This window comes from Ranitomeya imitator, chromosome 1 (assembly GCF_032444005.1).
Source record: "Ranitomeya imitator isolate aRanImi1 chromosome 1, aRanImi1.pri, whole genome shotgun sequence".
In the NCBI taxonomy this organism is placed as follows: Eukaryota; Metazoa; Chordata; class Amphibia; order Anura; family Dendrobatidae; genus Ranitomeya; species Ranitomeya imitator.
In genome coordinates, this window is record NC_091282.1 from 304,122,461 (window position 1) to 304,142,430 (window position 19,970).

The 19,970-nt window shown below is 42.8% G+C and overlaps 1 protein-coding gene across 3 annotated transcripts in view; it reads right to left on the bottom strand.

The window, feature by feature from the left end:
* The window catches only part of DEPDC5 (DEP domain containing 5, GATOR1 subcomplex subunit), a 217,716-nt gene that overhangs the window by 166,250 nt on the left and 31,496 nt on the right, over positions 1-19,970 (bottom strand). For all 3 annotated transcript variants that reach the window (XR_011319327.1, XM_069757652.1, XM_069757644.1), the window contains exons 7-10: positions 16,973-17,022; positions 1,723-1,792; positions 1,549-1,627; positions 1,320-1,381 (exon numbers count right to left, since the gene is read on the bottom strand). Coding sequence is in view for 2 of the 3 variants with exons in the window: in XM_069757652.1 (XP_069613753.1) it covers positions 1,320-1,381; positions 1,549-1,627; positions 1,723-1,792; positions 16,973-17,022 (261 nt within the window). In the remaining variant the exon portion in view is untranslated. The remainder of the gene's footprint in view (positions 1-1,319; positions 1,382-1,548; positions 1,628-1,722; positions 1,793-16,972; positions 17,023-19,970) is intronic.

The following is a 19,970-nucleotide window of genomic DNA, read 5'->3' on the forward strand; positions in this document are numbered from 1 at the left end:
TTTGTGCGGATTTCACCTGCGGATTCCTATTGAGGAGCAGGTGTAAAACGTTGCGGAATCCGCACAAAGAATTGACATGTTGCAGAAAATACAACGCAGCGTTTCCGCACGGTATTTTCCGCACCATGGGCACAGCGGATTTGGTTTTCCATAGGTTTACATGGCACTGTAAACGTGAAGGAAAACTGCCACAAATCCGCAGCGGCCAATCTGCTGCAGATCCGCAGCCAAATCCGCACCGTGTGCACATACCCTAATTCTAACCCTAATTGCAACCCTATCCCTAGCCCTAACCCTAGTGGAAAAATAAAAACAAAACATATTTTATTTATTTCATTATTTTCCCTACCTATGGAGGTGATAAGGGGGGCTTTATTTATTATTTTTTTTATTTTGATCACTGTGATATAACCTATCACAGTGATCAAAGTGTACCTGTAACGAATCTGCCGGCCGATTCGGCGGGTGCACTGCGCATGCGCCCGCCATTTTGGAAGATGGCGGCGCCCATCAAAGATGCCGGACACAGGGAGGGTCCCCGGGACTCCAGCTGTACAGGAGGCAGGATTGGACAGCGGGGGGGATGCTGGGGGGCACCGCAGGGGAGAGGAAAGCAGTGGAGGGCATCGGAGCACAGAACGGAGGGGAGAGAAGACTGACAGCGGTGGCAGATTGCCGCTGTCAGTCGGTGGGGGGGTCAGATCGCGGTCTCCAGCCATGGTTGATGATACTGCAGCATCGGTCATGGCTGGATTGTAATATTTCACCAAATTTCATAGGTGAAATATTACAAATTGCTCCGATTGGCTGTTGAAAGTGAAACAGCCAATCACAGCGAATGTAGCCACGTGGGGGCAAAGCCACCCCCTCCCTCCCCCCACCCCCCGGGGCTGAAGTACCACTCCCCCTGTCCCTGCAGATCAGGTGAAATTGGAGTTAACCCTTTCACCCGATCTGCAAGGACACGATCCCTCCATGACGCCACATAGGCGTCACAGGTCGGATTGGCACCGACTTTCATGATGCCTACGTGGCGTCACAGGTCGGGAAGGGGTTAATTCCACAGGTCGGCTAGCCTAAACCCACCCTTAAATACTCCCTCTCTGGCTAAACGATCACTTGCTGCCTGTTCTCCACTTTAACAGCACATAACACATTTGCTAGCAATTTTACTGCCTTTACACACAATTAATAAACATTAATAATTAATTTCATTACTACATCTAATACTTTGCTTTCTGAGCATATCCAAGGCTGCTGCATTTCAATATCTAGTGTCTTTATTTTCTACTATGGAGCTATGAATTTCAGACTGTTACCTTCCATTTGTTGAAGAGATCTGCAAGGAATCCATTGACAGCCTTTTCAAAGTACAGATCCCCTGGAATAATTAATTATTAATAGATGAAGATCAATTTACCATTATTCCCACAGGTCTCAAGACCCTTAAGAATGGATGGAAAACAATCCCCACATTGAATATACAATACATCGATCCATGGAAAAGGGGATGCAAGTGTAAGCCCAATGTGAACTACATATTCATACCATAAATGTCAAAGTCCCACATCTCACAGCTCATCTGAATGAATATATAGACCATGGCAGAGGTGGAACGGAACACTACCTGCAATCAATGGGTTGGATAGTGGAGAGATGAATTAGTTACATTAAATAAGTAAAAGAAAAAATTTGAGTAGAATATTGAGTGAAGAGGCATACCCGCGTATCCTCACTGATGTATCCACAGGTGACCTTCTCACTCTTCACCCATAACTCTCCAGCCTGGGCTCTGCAATGCAGAACATAACACCTGAAATTGCTCCTGTGTCCTAACACCACCACAAGAATATTTAGGGTACACTAATCAAATGAGCCTCTTCATTTACCTAAAAGATACTTGAACTATACAGTATACTTATAGAATTTTGCTAAATACTAAGCACATTTTTTACATTTCGAATACAAGTTAATTTTTTTCACCACGATAACTAACCAATTACCGTATATTATTAGAAGGCGTGACTTTCACGCTCCAGTTATAAAAACGAACAAACCGAACAACAAAAGTCCAGAAACGAAAAAAAAATAATAAACACATGATAGTACATGAAATCATCAAAAATGTAAATTTTATTGATAATATATAGGGACAAAAAAAAGGGAAGAAAAATATGGCAATGTGGTACCAAACACACAAAATGTGTATCAGCCCACACACAACACACCTTGTAAATATATCACAGATGTATATGGACTAAATGTATATAATACAGGATAACATCCATCAATAATATAGCCCATAAAAACTATTAAATATACATATAAAGTAGAAGGGCATGTAAATGTCCATACAAATGTCCATATAGTATACAAATAAATGGACAGGTAACCAAACGACCAGAGTAAAGGGCAGAATAATATCTGCTGACTCACATAAGTGCATGCGTACAAAAATAAAATGGCCAATGAACATATGAGATGTATACAAAAAATATACCAGCTGCACTATGTGCGTGCCGAAATGAGATGGTCAGTAAGCATGTAAAATGTATACAAGTAATACCGGCTGCACTGTGTGAGACCCAGCAGCAGCGTGACCTGCAGCTGCAAAATGACGGTCACAGCATATGGATCATGGAGGAGAGGTTACCTGAAAGGTGTGGTGAGTGTGGACAGACGCGCCCCGACGCGCGTTTCGGATCAAGAGTCCTTCGTCAGGGGGAGTGGCGTCCATGTACAATAGGCGGGATATAAATAGGATAATGTGGCCAATGAAAGCCGTTTGCTCATAAAATGACGCATGCGCCGTCAGGAGGAAACCAGCGCCGTGAGCTCCAACGTCACGTCCGCCAGGGTGACGAGGCACAAACATGTGATCGGTCACCATGGCAACGTAAAGACGCCGGGGCCCGCCAGCAAACACAGGCGACGCATGCGTACTGAGCAAAACGGCAAACATGTATGTATAAAGAACGGGGGAAGGTAAAACGTAGAAGTGACCAGTGCGAATAGTATGGAAAGTGCACGTCCGAGTCAACAGTAACAACTAAGTTGCATAAAGTGGCAAGTGCAATGATATTATAAATATGAAGAATGTTGCATACAAAGTGCATACAAAATATATAAAAAATCATTATTATATATATATACAGCAAATATATATAAAAATACATGTATCTATACATATATTACATACAACAGAAAACGTGCAAAAACGTGCATATAAAATAAAATAACCCACGCTACCATACATACAATATATATATATATATATATATATATATATATATATATATATATATATACACAAATACATACATGAATGAAATAATAAAATGAAAACAATAGAGGAAAAAATAATAAAATAAATAAATTAAATAAATGGAGCAAAAATAAAAAATAAAAAATGAGTAAAAAAACAAAAAATGAAAAGGGGAAAAAATGTATACAGAAATAATAATAAATATATAGGTATGCCGAAGGAAGACTCCATCCGTCAAGGTCTAGGTACAATGCCGTGATGATGAATCAGTAATAGCCAACCGGATGAGAGTTGAAGAAGAACCACATCAACTAATACACTACAGAAAGAGGTATGAAAACAATTAAAAACAGAATAAAAAACGCATACAAAGATGGACACACAAAGGTCTACAAAACTGGAATAAAACTGAGGTGTTCATTTAAACCGTGGGGGTGTACTGTCCTAAGAGTCCAGATCCACCTCGCCTCAAGCCTGGCTAGGGGATTGGAGATAGGACCACCTCTGATATTGGATTGAATCATGTCAATCCCCCTAACCTGTAAAGCTGAGGCATCACAATTGTGGTGGACCTTGAAATGCCGAGGTAGAGTTTTGAGCAGGGAGACATCCATTACTTCTTGGGCAGCTTTAATGCCCAATATATGTTCTCGCACCCTAAAATGAAAAGGGGAAAAAATGTATACAGAAATAATAATAAATATATAGGTATGCCGAAGGAAGACTCCATCCGTCAAGGTCCAGGTACAATGCCGTGATGATGAATCAGTAATAGCCAACCGGATGAGAGTTGAAGAAGAACCACATCAACTAATACACTACAGAAAGAGGTATAAAAACAATTAAAAACAGAATAAAAAACGCATATAAAGATGGACACACAAAGGTCTACAAAACTGGAATAAAACTGAGGTGTTCATTTAAACCGTGGGGGTGTACTGTCCTAAGAGTCCAGATCCACCTCGCCTCAAGCCTGGCTAGGGGATTGGAGATAGGACCACCTCTGATATTGGATTGAATCATGTCAATCCCCCTAACCTGTAAAGCTGAGGCATCACAATTGTGGTGGACCTTGAAATGCCGAGGTAGAGTTTTGAGCAGGGAGACATCCATTACTTCTTGGGCAGCTTTAATGCCCAATATATGTTCTCGCACCCTAACCTTGAGGGGGCGAGTAGTTAGACCCACGTAGATTAATTGGCAGGGGCAAGTGGCATAATATATGACTGCCCTAGAATTACATGTGATGCTATGTTTGATGTCATATATTGTTTTCCCATCAGAACTGGCAAAAGATTGGGCTCGGATAATATTAGGACAGGCCACACAATTGCCACATGGACTGCAGCCAAGGCTTGGTTTGGCATTTGAGAGAAAAGTAATTGGTTCATTGACATAATGGCTTCTGACCAGAGAGTCACGTAAGTTTCTAGACCTCCTGAATGTAATCAAGGGTCTAGGTCCCAAATATTTGGCAAGAATTGGATCAGAGAGTAAAATAGGCCATGATTTTTCCAAAAAATACCGCATCAGACCAGTATTGCCATGATATTGTGTGATGAACATGATATCCGTACTTGAATTCTTTTTGGTGGAAGAATACAATGCAGACCCTCTAGGGGTATGTCTGGCCCTGTTAAAGGCCCTTTTGATGCAACGACGGCTATAGCCTCTCTCGAGGAACCTTTTCTTAAGGTCTTCAGCTTGTACATAAAAATCAATATCCCTTGAACAGATTCGTTGTAGTCTCAAAAATTGACCAAAAGGTATCGAGCGGATCACAGCAGGAGGATGTGATGAATCAGCCCGTAATAGAGAATTCACAGAGGTGGATTTACGGAAAATGTCCGTCTGTAAAACGTTCTCTTCATCACGTCTAATCTTGACGTCCAAAAAATCAATACATTCACTATTGTACTGGTAAGTTAAGTGAATATTGAAATTATTTTGAAATCATGAAGAGAATCCACTGATCCCGGCCAGATCAAAAACACATCGTCTATGTACCGCGCCCAAAAAAGGACGCAGTCCATAGACGCGTGTCGATCTGACAGGAAGAGGTCCCTCTCCCACAGCCCCAGGAACAGATTAGCATAAGATGGTGCAAAGGACGCCCCCATAGCTGTTCCCTGGAGCTGCAGGAAGAAGGACCCCTTGAAAAGAAAAAAATTGTGAGAGAGTAAACATAAGCAAATATGTCAAAAAAGTAGCCAAGGATGGTATGACATGTGAAGACTGTAAGAAGAAACTGGTTGCACGAATACCATCAGCGTGTCTAATATTCGTGTATAGCGACTCAATGTCACAGGTGACCAAGAGACTATCTGGACCAATGAACAACCCGTCAATCTTTTTGAGAAACTCACTAGTATCTTTTGTAAAGGATGGTAAAGTTTCAACCAAAGGGTGTAGAAAAGAATCAATGTATTTATTAACTTTCTCTAGGTAGTTGCCGTTGCCTGAGATAATGGGTCTGCCTGGGGGCTTCAAGCAGTTTTTATGAATCTTTGGCAGCAGATACAGGGTGGGAATGGATGGTTCAACAACTTGAAGGACAGTATAGACCTCGTTAGTAATAATCACTTTGTCTTTGGCTGACAATAAGATGGACTTAAGTTCCAGTTGAAATTTGGTCAAGGGATTAAAGGTAATTTTTTTATAACAATTAGTGTCCTTCAACTGGCGGAAATCTTCCATCTCATACATGGTTTTAGGCCAAACCACCACATTCCCACCCTTATCCGCTGGCTTGAATACTACATCCTGTAGGCCCTGTAATTTCTTCAGGCAGAACCTCTCCTCTCGTGTGAGGTTGTCAGATGTTGAATACTTTTTTTTTTTATTTAAATAGATTTTTATTAACAATATAAAGAAGAACATCAGAATGCCATTTACATTGCATTATATCACATACACATTTTCCAACTACCCCCCTCCCCCCTACGACAGCTCAGTCCCAATCTTCACCTCACTGAGGCCTTCTCTGCCTCGTGTAATTTATCCTCATCCAGGTCTTAGGAAACTCGACGACTATACTCCTCAATCCAAATCAAGCCAAGGAGACCATATTTTATTAAACATTTCTATTTTCCCCCTTTTTTTGTACACCCCCTTTTCCAATTTTAGACCATGTTGAACATATTGGAGAAATTCCCTTCTCACAGGTGGTTCCGCATTTATCCAATTTCGTGCTATTACTTTCCTGGCCATGTAGAGTAGCCTAGCGATTGCAATTTTCCAAGTATTGTCAACTCCAATTTCTTCCACATATCCCAGCACGCATACTATCGGGTCTCTAAGAACTCTGCACTTATACGCTGCTTCAACTCGGCTCAAAACCACCACCCAATAGGCAGCCAGTCTCGGACACGTCCACATCATGTGATATATTCCTGCATTCTCACTCGCACACCTCGGACACTCAGAATTGGCACGCAATCCCGCTTTGTATAGCACTTCCGGAGATTTATACACCCTATGCAGAATGTATAGCTGCGAGATCCTATATGGTTCACTCAAGGATAGTCGCGGAACCCACTCCATCACCGATTCCCAGGTTTCATTTTCCATCAGTCCCACTTCTCTCTCCCACTTAGCTCTCGCCTTTATAGGGAAATCTAGCAGGAACGTGTGCATAAGGTCCTTATACAGAGTGGAAATAACTCCCCTTGTAGTTCCGTCACCACACACATACTCCAACACTATATCATCTTGAACCCTGATATCAGCCTTCTTATTCTGAGCTCTAAAGGCATGTCTCATCTGCGCATACTGATATTCCCCTGTGGATCGCAAACCAAATTCTTCCTGCAATTGGGAGAAGGACTTCAGTTCCTGTCGCTGGATTATCTGGTGAACAAAGCAAATTCCCTTATTCTGCCATTCCATCAGTCCTCCCAGGGCCTCAAATTCCTTTAAATTGTTATTAGACCATATCGGTGTGAATTTAGTCAGCCCTTTAACCCCACGAATCTGCCTTAGTCTATTCCACAATTTACGAATCAGGAACAGGGTTGGGTATACTTTCCCCAAAGCGCTCAAAGAGCCATCTTCCAAACACCTGACCATCGGTCGTCGGTCCGTCACCTCTTCCATTAGCTGTTGTACTGCACTGGATGACGCCCCTCGCGCCCAGCCCTTCAAATGCTGGCTCTGGGCCGCAAGGAAGTATATTTCCGGGTTGGGCAAAGCCAAACCACCATCTTCCTTGGGTCGCTGAAGCGTCTCCAGGCTAATACGTGGATATTGTCTTCCCCATATCAAACTTCTAAAAAGGGCGTTAATCTGCCTGAACTTCCCCCGCGGGATCCAAATTGGTGCGTTATGTAGAACATAAAGAATTTTAGGCATCAGGACCATTTTAATAAGATTTACCCTACCGACGACCGATAGATGTAGCTTATTCCAGGCATCTACCTTTGCCTTGAGTACCCCCATAACAGGAGTCAAATTTCTTTGCAGGAACTCCGCAATTGGCACCGAAATCCATATTCCGAGGTATTTAAATTGGGAAACCACCTTCAGCCTCTCATCCCCAACCACCTCACTCACATTCTCTCCTACGTCATCCACCCTAAAAAGAACCGACTTATCCCAATTAATTGTTAGTCCCGTCACAGTACCAAATCTCTCAACAATTTCAATGGCCCCTCTTAGTGAATCGTCTGGATCCGCCAGGAACAGCAAAACATCATCTGCATATAGCGCTATTTTTTCCTCTACTTTCCCATACCTAAACCCAGGGACCCCATCCGCCTGCCGAATCTTAGCAGCAAGAGGTTCTACAGCCAACGCGAACAGGAGGGGTGAAAGCGGGCATCCCTGCCTAGTCCCCCTAGCCAGCCCTATAGGTCGAGATAGCTCCCCGTTTACTCTAATTCTAGCGGACGGTAATGAGTACAACAGCTGTATCCAGGCCACAAACTGCGGACCAAACCCCATACATTCCAGCACCTGCCAGAGGTACCCCCATTCGACACTGTCAAACGCCTTATGTGCATCCAGCGATACAATCACTCTTCGACCACAGTTGTCAGACTCTACCTGCAAATTTACATAAAACCTCCGCAAATTGATCGCCGTTGATCTATCCGGCATAAAGCCAGATTGGTCCGAATGCACCAGACTCGCAATAACACTAGAGAGGCGGAGAGCCAACACCTTGGCCAGAAGCTTGACATCAATAGTTAGTAAAGAAATTGGGCGGTACGACTCCGGTTTCCCCAAGTCCTTATCCTCCTTTGGAATGACCACTATTATGGCCTCTCTCATAGAGGCTGGCAAGCGCCCACAGGACCTAGCTTCCTCCAATACCATTTTTAATCTAGGAATCAACACTTCTGCCAACCCTTTATAGATCTCAGCGGGTAGCCCATCGACCCCAGGCGCCTTCCCATTAGCCATAGACATCAATGCCCGACTCAATTCCTCCTCAGTGATAGGGGCCTCAAGGCTCTCCCTATCTGTCTCACTCAGTCTCGGCAGATCCAGACCTTCCAAGAAAGTCAGTGTGTCCTCGACCGATTCACCAACCCGAGAGGAATACAAATCTGCATAGAAGTCCGCGAAGGCTCTCAAGATTTCAGGCGTTTCCGTTATTTTACCTCCACTAGCAGAGTCCAAAGAATGTATATATGAAGAACCTCTCTGAGCAGCAGCCACTACCGACAGCATATGTCCCACTGTTTCTCCCTCCTGATAGAACAATACCCTTTGGAAATCCAGCTTCCTCTCGGCTTTGCCTAACAGAATTTTTTCCAAATGATCTTGTGCGTTTTTCATCCTTCTCTCTGCCTCAGGGGTTCCCAGCATAGCCATCCCATCTTCTGCTTCCTTCAACTCCTCAACTGCCACTTTTTCTGCCTCTCTCGTCCTCCGCTTACACCTACTAATGTCCCTAAACAGTAGTCCCCTCAGATACGCCTTCATTGCATCCCAAATCGTAAGAGCATCAGTACTTCCATCATTTAAGAGAAAGAATTCCGCTACCTCTTGTCCTATACTTTCCAACTCAATACTCTGTAACCAATTAGGATGAATCTTCCATTCTCTCACACTTAGCGAATGAGCCCCCTCCAATCTAACCTCTACTTCAATTGGACTATGGTCCGACAAGGCCCTTGGCAGATATCTCACCTCCCCAACCAACGTGTCCAAAATCCTGTTACCCAGAGCCATATCAATCCTAGAGAGCGTGGCATGCGCCGGTGAATAACATGAGTACCCTCTCTCCCCAAAATGTCTAACCCTCCAAAGATCAATCAAACCTATCTCCTGTATATAGGTGCCAAATGTTGTTATGTGTCCCTCCGACCTATTCTGAGTATTTTTATTTTTATCCCAATATTCATCACAGATGTTATTTAGATCCCCGATAATTATTAACGGTGCCGGCCCCCATCTTTCCACTCGCTCCATTACTTCTCTAATTTTCCTGCTAGAGTAGGGAGGCGGAATATACATCGCTGCAACACACAACATCACTCCATACAGTATACACCGTATTAGTACGTACTGCCCATCCACATCCACACATACCTTCACCTCCTCATACTGAACTCCCGCTGGAACCAAGATTGAGACTCCTCTTGCATACGTGGAGAAGGTAGAATGATATCCCTTCTGGATCCACCGTCTATTCAGAACATCCACCTTTTCCCTTACCAAATGCGTCTCCAGCAAGCATATCATTGAGGCCCGTTGGTCTCTTGCATATTGCAAACACGCGGCACGTCTAGATTTCTCCCCTAGGCCTCTCACATTCCAGCACAAAATCTTAAAACGGGTCCCCATCACTTGGCTCATCTTCACTATAAGTATCGTCAATTTTGAGCCCAAGCTGTCTAACTACCTTCCCCCCCCCCCTCCCACCCTTCCCCCCTCACATCTAACCATTCCACCTCTTTTCAAGAGTGGGGCATCATCGCCCATAGCGAACACTCCGTTTGGCATTACCTTCCCAACCCTCCTCCCACCACTGTACATAACAGGATTTCAGACATTTTGAAAAATAACGTATCTCAAAACATTTTAACGTAGAATTATTTACACACGCAAGAAACCTGCATACATTTAAAATATGCCGCATACCCTTCCTCCCCCTTTCCCAGCAACCATTACACCATCCCTTTAACTTTAACTGAATACAATCCAGCTCCCTTCTTCACCCCCCACACCCCCTGGTTTGTCAATCACATGACTCTTTGCCAACTGACAGATAAGTAACCAAGATCAGACTCTTCCCACAGTTTCAGTCTCCTTTTCCTTTAAACTTTTTAGCATTAATATCGATCCACTGGGTAGCTTCCTCCAGCTTCTGAAAAAAATGAATTTTATCAAACGCCACCACCCTCAGTCTTGCTGGAAACATCATGGAGTACTGTACTCCCAACTCCCTCAGCCGTCTCTTGATACCCGTGAACATCATCCGTTGTCTCTGCACCAAAGTAGAATAGTCTGGGTATATAGCAATCTTTTGGCCTTCAACTGTCAGATCCGTCATGTCTCTGGCCTTCCTCAGGATAATGTGTCTGTCTCTATAGTTTAGAATTTTGGCTAGCATGGTACGGGGATTCGCTCCAGGGACAGGTGGTTTCGGCGGGACCCTATGCGCTCTTTCTACCGCGAACACTTTTGTTAGAAACATTTGGAGATATGGCGCTAACAGCCATTTTTCAATATATTCCGTTGGATTCCTCCCTTCAGCTTTTTCAGGGATGCCCACTATGCGAATATTGTTTCTTCTGGACCTGTTCTCAAGGTCCTCATTTTTCGCAGCCAATTCAGCTATTGCTTGAGTGAACTTTTTCTCTGCTTTTTGCAGCTGCACTATATGGTCTTCTACAGTGCTCACTCTCTCCTCTACCTCCCCCACACGTTTGTCAATCTTCTGCATGGCTGCGTTTATCTGGGCTGTGTCTCCCTTAACCTCCTGTATCTGTAAGGTCAGAGACTGTTTACATGAAGAGACTAGCGCAAAAACGTCTCTTAGGGTAGGCTCAGCTTCTGGCGCCATTTCCTCGGGTCCCCCTTCTGCCACCGCCATTTTACTCTCCTTTCTCCCCTGTTGTACCTCATGTTCTCCTGCTGGGCTCTCCTCCTCCTCCTCCTCTTCGGTATCAGCTCCGGCTCCCTCCTCTGCGGCCTCCGCTCTCGCAAACTGCTGGAGCTTTGCCGCTACCTCCATGCGCTTTCTACATGCGGCGTTCTCCTTGTCTGCCTTCTCCCTCGTGTCGGCGCCATCTTGGATTGCGCCTGCATCCCCGGCTCCCGCGTCCTTCTGCCGTCTCCTGGTCATGTTCGCCGGCTCCAGCACCACCGCTCAGCACCGCCGGACCCTCCAAGTCTCGCCGCAGCCGGTAAGCCCCCCGCAGGGACCAAACAGCAGCGGCTCTGCAGGATTTTAGAATGTACAGCGGCGGGAGCTCACAGCCGCACGTCCGCTCACATGAGCTCTCAGGCCACGCCCCCCAGATGTTGAATACTTAGGAATATTCAAAAAATCATTACTGACCATCCTCACAAAAATATCAATGGGTGGACAGGATGATAGTTGGGGGAATTTCAAAGATTTAGATTTAATAGAAGATGGTATCTTACCCCCCTGTGGACTATTGTGCTCCACAGCCAACTCCTCCAATACTGCTAACGCCTATTGTTCCGTCTCTGATGGAAACAATTGAGCAATTTCATCATTATGAAAAAAACGTTTAAATAAGATCTTACGAGCAAATAAATGTAGATCTTTTACAGCATTAAATCTGTCAAAACTAGATGTTGGACAAAACAAAAGGCCTTTAGTGAGTAATGCAGTCTCAGTAGAGGTAAAATTGTAAGAACTGAGATTAACTACCTTCAAATTGTAATTATTTTCAGGTGTATGACCAAAGTGCCGTTTATTCGGAAGATAACATAAATTATGTTTCCGTTTAGGGGTGTGGATAGTAGACACAGAGACGGAAGAAGTGGCATCTGAAAGGTCGCTGCCCGAAGGAATAGAAGAGATGGAGGGAGCACGTTGTCTGTCCTGTGATGGCATAGTTGTAGTCCTCCATCTATACACACGACCCGTGGAAAAATCACGTTGGTCTCTGTTTAATTTAGTCATTTGTTTATCCTGAATATCCTTAACCCATACGTCCATATTTTTATTCATTGATTCATCAATTATCTTTAGCTGTTCAGCAGTCAGCTTAGCTTTGGCAGTAGTATATGTTGTCTCCAAATTCTGATCGATCATATTGATAGATTTCAAATTAAACTGAATCAATAATTCCATAAATTTGATCGAAGTCTCATTACATAGGCTCTCCCAGTCCTTAATGAACTTTTCATCATCAATTGTGAAAGATGGTATCACCCTTATGCGCAGACCTCTAGGTATCAATCGTTATATATATATATATATATATATATATATATATATAATTATATTCTCAAACGATTGATACCTAGAGGTCTGCGCATAAGGGTGATACCATCTTTTAAATTTTTTTTATACCTCTTTCTGTAGTGTAGTAGTGTATTAGTTGATGTGGTTCTTCTTCAACTCTCATCCGGTTGGCTATTACTGATTCATCATCACGGCATTGTACCTGGACCTTGACGGATGGAGTCTTCCTTCGGCATACCTATATATTTATTATTATTTCTGTATACATTTTTTCCCCTTTTCATTTTTTGTTTTTTTACTCATTTTTTATTTTTGCTCCATTTATTTAATTTATTTATTAATTTTATATATTTTTTTCCCTATTGTTTTCATTTTATTTTTTCATTCATTTATGTATTTGTATGTATTCATATATATATATATATATATATATATATATATATATATATATATATATGGTAGCGTGGGTTATTTTATTTTATATGCACGTTTTTTGCACGTTTTCTTTTGTATGTAATATATATGTATAGATACATGTATTTTTATATATATTTGCTGTATATATATATAATAATGATTTTTTATATATTTTGTATGCACTTTGTATGCAACATTCTTCATATTTATAATATCATTGCACTTGCCACTTTATGCAACTTAGTTGTTGCTGTTGACTCGGACATGCACTTTCCATACTATTCGCACTGGTCACTTCTACATTTTACCTGCCCCCGTTCTTTATACATACAGGTTTGCCGTTTTGCTCAGTACGCAAGCGTCGCCTGTGTTTCCTGGCTGCTGGCGGGCCCCGGCGTCTTTACGTTGCCATGGTGACCGATCACATGTTTGTGCCTCGTCACCCTGGCGGACGTGACGTTGGAGCTCACGGCGCTGGTTTCCTCCTGACGGCGCATGCGTCATTTTATGAGCAACCGGCTTTCATTGGCCACATTATCCTATTTATATCCCGGCTATTGTACATGGACGCCACTCCCCCTGACGAAGGACTCTTGATCCGAAACGCGCGTCGGGGCGCGTCTGTCCACACTCACCACACCTTTCAGGTAACCTCTCCTCCATGATCCATATGCTGTGACCGTCATTTTGCAGCTGCAGGTCACGCTGCTGCTGGGTCTCACACAGTGCAGCCGGTATTACTTGTATACATTTTACATGCTTACTGACCATCTCATTTCGGCACGCACATAGTGCAGCTGGTATATTTTTTGTATACATCTCATATGTTCATTGACCATTGTATTTTTGTACGCATGCACTTATGTGAGTCAGCAGATATTATTCTGCCCTTTACTCTGGTCGTTTGGTTACCTGTCCATTTATTTGTATACTATATGGACATTTGTATGGACATTTACATGCCCTTCTACTTTATATGTATATTTAATAGTTTTTATGGGCTATATTATTGATGGATGTTATCGTGTATTATATACATTTAGTCCATATACATCTGTGATATATTTACAAGGTGTGTTGTGTGTGGGCTGATACACATTTTGTGTGTTTGGTACCACATTGCCATATTTTTCTTCCCTTTTTTTGTCCCTATATATTATCAATAAAATTTACATTTTTGATGATTTCATGTACTATCATGTGTTTATTATTATTTTTTCGTTTCTGGACTTTTGTTGTTCGGTTTGTTCGTTTTTATTGCCTTATATTTACCGAATGGTCTGCCATTTATATAGCTACCCCTTATCAAGCTTTGTGATATACTTTTTCATCTTTAGGTTTGTCTTTTTGACATTGCTTGTGTAGTGTGCTATTTCTTATAACTAACAACAGGTTGCAGCATTTCTAACAAAAAAACATCTATGACCACTATCACAAAAAGACATGCAAAATAAAGCAAAACCCTGTGAGTGAATTAAGCCGTAGGCTTTATTCACATAACAGTATTTTTGATCAGTGTTTGTATGCCAAAATCAGGAGCGTCTCCAAACCATGGAACAGAAGTCAATCTTTCAATTATAGTTTTTTTCCAAGTTCCACTCCTAATTTTGGCATATGAATACTGATGCAAAATACTGATGTGTGCATGAGACCTTAGACACCAGACATATTCCTAAACAAAATCCCTTAAAATTACATTATCATGAACCTAAAAATAAGCATACTAAAAATGACATACAATACAATGCTTTAAAGGGAACCTGTCACCCCGAAAATCGCGGGTGAGGTAAGCCCACCGGCATCAGGAGCTTATCTACAACGATCGGACGTCATGGAATGAAGATGGGAGGCTCCGCAGCGGACCAGAGACACCCATCCGACCGGACCAGCAGCGGGACCGCCCCTGGGTGAGTATAATCTAACGTCTTTTTCTCCTCTTTCAGGTAACATCGGGGGCTTATCTACAGCATTACAGAATGATGTAGATAAGCCCCTGATGCCGGTGGGCTTACCTCACCCGCGATTTTCAGGGTGACAGGTTCCCTTTAAGTAAAACTAAAATTGCCTCGTCTACGTAAAAGAAAAAAAAATTGTTAAAATTTGGGAACACTGGCTGACTGCTCCAGGTATAGCCTGTTTTGAACTGCTCATAATCACTGTACTAGATGATTTGTCTATCTCTATAGAATAAATAAGTATTTGTCAGAAGCATATATATATTTCCCTAAAGTTTTTATTCATAACTGTGTGAGCATCACTGTTCGTATTATACCAATAATGCCCTACATAATAACTTTATACCCAGGTATCTCTTCATTACCTACAACATTACACTTACGGATATGATCAATTCAGCTGTCTAGACTGAGAAATGTTGGCATTTGAAAATGTTCTTCTCATACAGTCAGGTGTTTGTCTATTTTCTGGGGGGGGTTTTGCATTGTACTCACGTTTGTGTACGAAAAATATAAAATGTTTGTGATTTGTACTTTACATTTCACAATAAAAATGATGCGTTTAAAGAAAAAAAATGGCCTCGGCAGCCAACTTTACAAAATATTTTAAAATTAGCACAATTAAGCCCTTGTTTCTCTCCCTTCGATGTGGGCTCCGGCGCTGAGCTTGCATCTTTCTCCGCACATGTCAGTTGTTTTGAACAGCTGACATGTGTCCCTATCGGTAGCGGGTGGAATCATGTTCTACCCGCGGCTGTTATCCTATTAAATGCCGCTGTCAATCTCTGACAACGGCAGTTAATGTGATAGCGCCAGAAGCGCATCACTAATCTCGGCCATAGGTGCCCGTGTAAAAGGACTACGGGTCGCAGATAGGTTAGCATGACAACCCGAGGTTTGCAGTGCCAACGGTCAGCACTCATAGCAAGTGAGCATTTCTGCTACACACAGGTGATCTGATCTTCGCCTGTGTTTAGCATAGGCAATCGGATTATCGCAGCTTCTAGTCTCCCATGGACACTATTGTAGCAAGTGAAAAGTAAAAAAAAAAAAATTTTAAAATATAAAAAAATAAAATAAAAAAAATACACATATTTGGTATTGCCGCGTTCAGAATCGCCCAATCTATCAAGATATAAAAATAGTTAATAAAATTTGTAAATGGTGTACGGAAAAAATAAAAAAGTAAAAAACGCCAGAAATGTGTTTCTTTGGTTGCCGCAACATTGCATTCAAATGTAATAACGGGTGATCAATAGATCATATCCACACCAAAATGGTGTAATTAAAAACAGCTCGGCACGCAAAAAAAAAAGCCCTTGCCCAGCTACAGACCAAGAAAAATGGAGACACTATAAGTATCGGAAAATGACGCTTTTTTTTTTTTTTTTTTTTTTTTTTTTTTTTTTTAACAAAACTTTGGATTTTCTTTTTTTAACCACTTAAATAAAACAGAACCTATACATGTTTGGTAGCTACGAACCCGTAATGACCGGTAGAATCAAAATGGCAGGTAAGTTTTAGCATTTGGTGAACATAGTAAAAAAAAATCCAAACACAGTTGTGGAATTGCACTTGTTTTTACAATTTCACCACACTTGGATTTGTATTCCCGTTTTTCAGTACACTATGGTAAAACCAATGGTGTTGTTCAAAAGTACAACTTGTCCCGCAAAAAAACAAGTCGTCACATGGCCATATTGACCGAAAAAAAAAAAAGTTATGGCTCTGGCAAGGAGGGGAGAGAAAAACAAACGCAAAAACTAAAAAAGGATTGTTGTGTGAAGGGGTTAAATTGGCCACATAGCCATGTGCTCTGCTTTTGCGCCTGAACGTGATGCTGTAAAGATCAGGATATGAGACCTTGTGGCCATAATATGAAATGAGAAAATATGGCCATGTTTCAGCTGTGAGATCTAGCCTTTACAGTTTAATGTTACAAACCTGATTCCAGCAAACTCCACCTTCTGAGTAATGTACGCACAAGAGCTGACCTATAAGACAGGGGATGGAGACTGTTGAGTGACTTTAGTAAATGTCAAAAATAAAATCACCATGGACTTGTGAGAATGTCTACAACAAGATGACCATATATGCCAAAATATTTTCTTTATTCTACAAATTATTTCACGTTAAAGTCTAGGAGGGTTTTTTAAAACACTTAATTGCAAAGAATGTTAATTATCCTCCAATAATTGCAAAGTTATTTTTTTATTATTTTTTATATATATTTATATATTACATTAGTTTGCTAGCTACTCTACCAAACTCACCGAGTCTAGGAGTCCCATCACTTGGATATCGATCAAAGTCAATTGATTGGTAGACATTCCTGAGACCCCTTTCTGGGAAGAAGGAACAGCACTGCAGGCAGGGTAAGTGAAGTAGGAGTGGCACTGGCCTATGCTGCAGTCCATTGGTTCTGAATCCAATGGACAGTGGGCTAAAATATGACCAGGAGCACGACACCTCCAACAGATAACGTTACAAACCCGGCTGACCCACTCATGGGCTTTTGTGCACCCTTCAGATGTGGACTTTGACAACCCCCTTTCGGACATCCCAGAAACGTGACAACAGGCTCCCTTGATTGCTCAGGGAGTTCTCTTCTGCCATAAGGCTTACAAGGTCACCTGCATTCTGGGGATCTCCTTGGCAAACCCAGCTTTGCACAGCTTTCAATAGTGAATGGACAAAATCAGTCCACTATCACTCTTTCCAACACCCGTGTCGGAGAGCAAGTCTTAGGCTGCAGCCATTTTTGCACTAGGTGTAACAGGTCGAAAAATCTGGTACCGGGGCGATTTGTCTTTTTGGTAGTACCAGAGGAGCACCTGTCGTGCCCTGACAGTCAGGGTTACGTCCAAGCTTGTCATAATCTCCACCTTTTGTTTGCCATATTCTGACATTCGGCAGGGCAAGGTCGTAGTATAGCTTTTGCAGTTCCCCAATAAGATATGGATTTAGGACCTCTGCCAATTGCTATGGGAACAGTATCTCTATGTCTCCCCCTCTTTGAAAGATAGTCAGAAAAGCCTTGATGTCGTCCTCAAGAGTTATTTTCTGCAAGGCCTCACATACTGTTCGCCTCATAGGGATACTGTCACCTTGGCTGGCGGAAGATGCCATCTGCTACTGATGCTGTTGAAACTGCTGTTTCAGGAAATTGTTAGTTTCCAATTGGGTCTACGGCAACAGCAGATTGGCCTGGACCTGCGGCTTAAAGGGAGGGTGCCGTGATTTTAGTTTTTGTATTAATAATTATTGATTATATAATCAATTATTTTTAATACAAAAGTAAATGTACTACTTTCATACTTTTTATTTAATCATTTTTACTTTTACCACTGGAGGCCGCCATTTTCATTAGTGTGGGTGTAAGTGTCTGGGCACGACACTTGTATACCTCACTTACGGCAGCCATGGGCATGAGCCAACAGTCGGACTCCGACCGCATCTCTTTCATTGAGGCTGCTTCTCCTGCCTCTCAGCTGTGACTTGGGCACGCCCACTGGGCTGCTAGGTCACAGCTGTGAGAGGAGATCGCGCCATTTTGTTGTTTATTTTCCTCTGTCATCTCACACACAGCTCAGTGTGTGCGATGGCAGGAGTTGCCAGGGAGAAGCTGCTGCTGGGAAACGAGGGTCGGGGTGAGTATCTGCAGCCAGGAGCAGTGATTGCAGCCTGTACTTAGTATTACGGTACAGGCTGCAATCTCTGCTCACTGCCGACCTGTTCTGAGCAGAGCAGGGAAATCGTCACACTGCTCTGCCCTGAACATGATTCAGCACTTCCTGGGAGAGGACTGAAGGTAAGTACAGGGTTTTTATTTTCTTATGCATCTACCACTGCTACCAGCCCCTATATACCACCTACCACTGCTACCAGCCCCTATATACCACTGCTACCAGCCCCTATACACCACCTACCACTGCTACCAGCCCCTATATACCACCTACCACTGTGTTGTGAATTCTGTGGCAGAGCTCCCTCCTGTGGTCACAAGTGGTACTTCGGCTGGTTCTCTCTGTGAGCTTCCGTTGGTGGAGGAAAGTGGTACTGCGGCTTCTGAGTTTCCTTCCTCAGGTGAGGTGGTGAAGTCGTTAGGTGCTGCTCTATTTAACTCCACCTAGTGCTTTGATCCTGGCCTCCAGTCAATGTTCTAGTATTGGACCTGTTTCCTCCTGGATCGTTCCTGTGGCCTGCTGCTCTGCATAGCTAAGTTCCTCTTTGCTATTTGTTTGCTGTTTTTTTCTGTCCAGCTTGTCAATTTGTTTTTTTCTGCTTGCTGGAAGCTCTGGGACGCAGAGGGTGTACCTCCGTGCCGTTAGTTCGGTACGGAGGGTCTTTTTGCCCCCTTTGCGTGGTTTTTGTAGGGTTTTGTGTTGACCGCAAAGTTACCTTTCCTATCCTCGCTCTGTTCAGAAAGTTGGGCCTCACTTTGCTAAATCTATTTCATCTCTACGTTTGTCTTTTCATCTTAACTCACAGTCATTATATGTGGGGGCTGCCTTTTCCTTTGGGCTATTTCTCTGAGGCAAGGTAGACTTATTTTCTATCTTCAGGCTAGCTAGTTTCCCAGGCTGTGCCGAGTTGCATAGGGAGCGTTAGGCGCAATCCACGGCTGCCTTTAGTGTGGTTTGAGAGGATTAGGGATTGCGGTTAACAGAGTTCCCACGTCTCAGAGCTCGTTCTTGTTTTTGGGGTTATTGCCAGGTCACTGTATGTGCGCTGACCTCTATGTCCATTGTGGTACTGAATTACCTTTCATAACACCACTGCTACCTGCCTCTATATACCACTTACCACTGCTACCAGCCTCTATATACCACCTACCACTGCTACCTGCCCCTATATACCATCTACCACTGCCTCTATATACCACCTACCACTGCTACCAGCCCCTATATACCACCTACCACTGCTACCTGCCCCTATATAC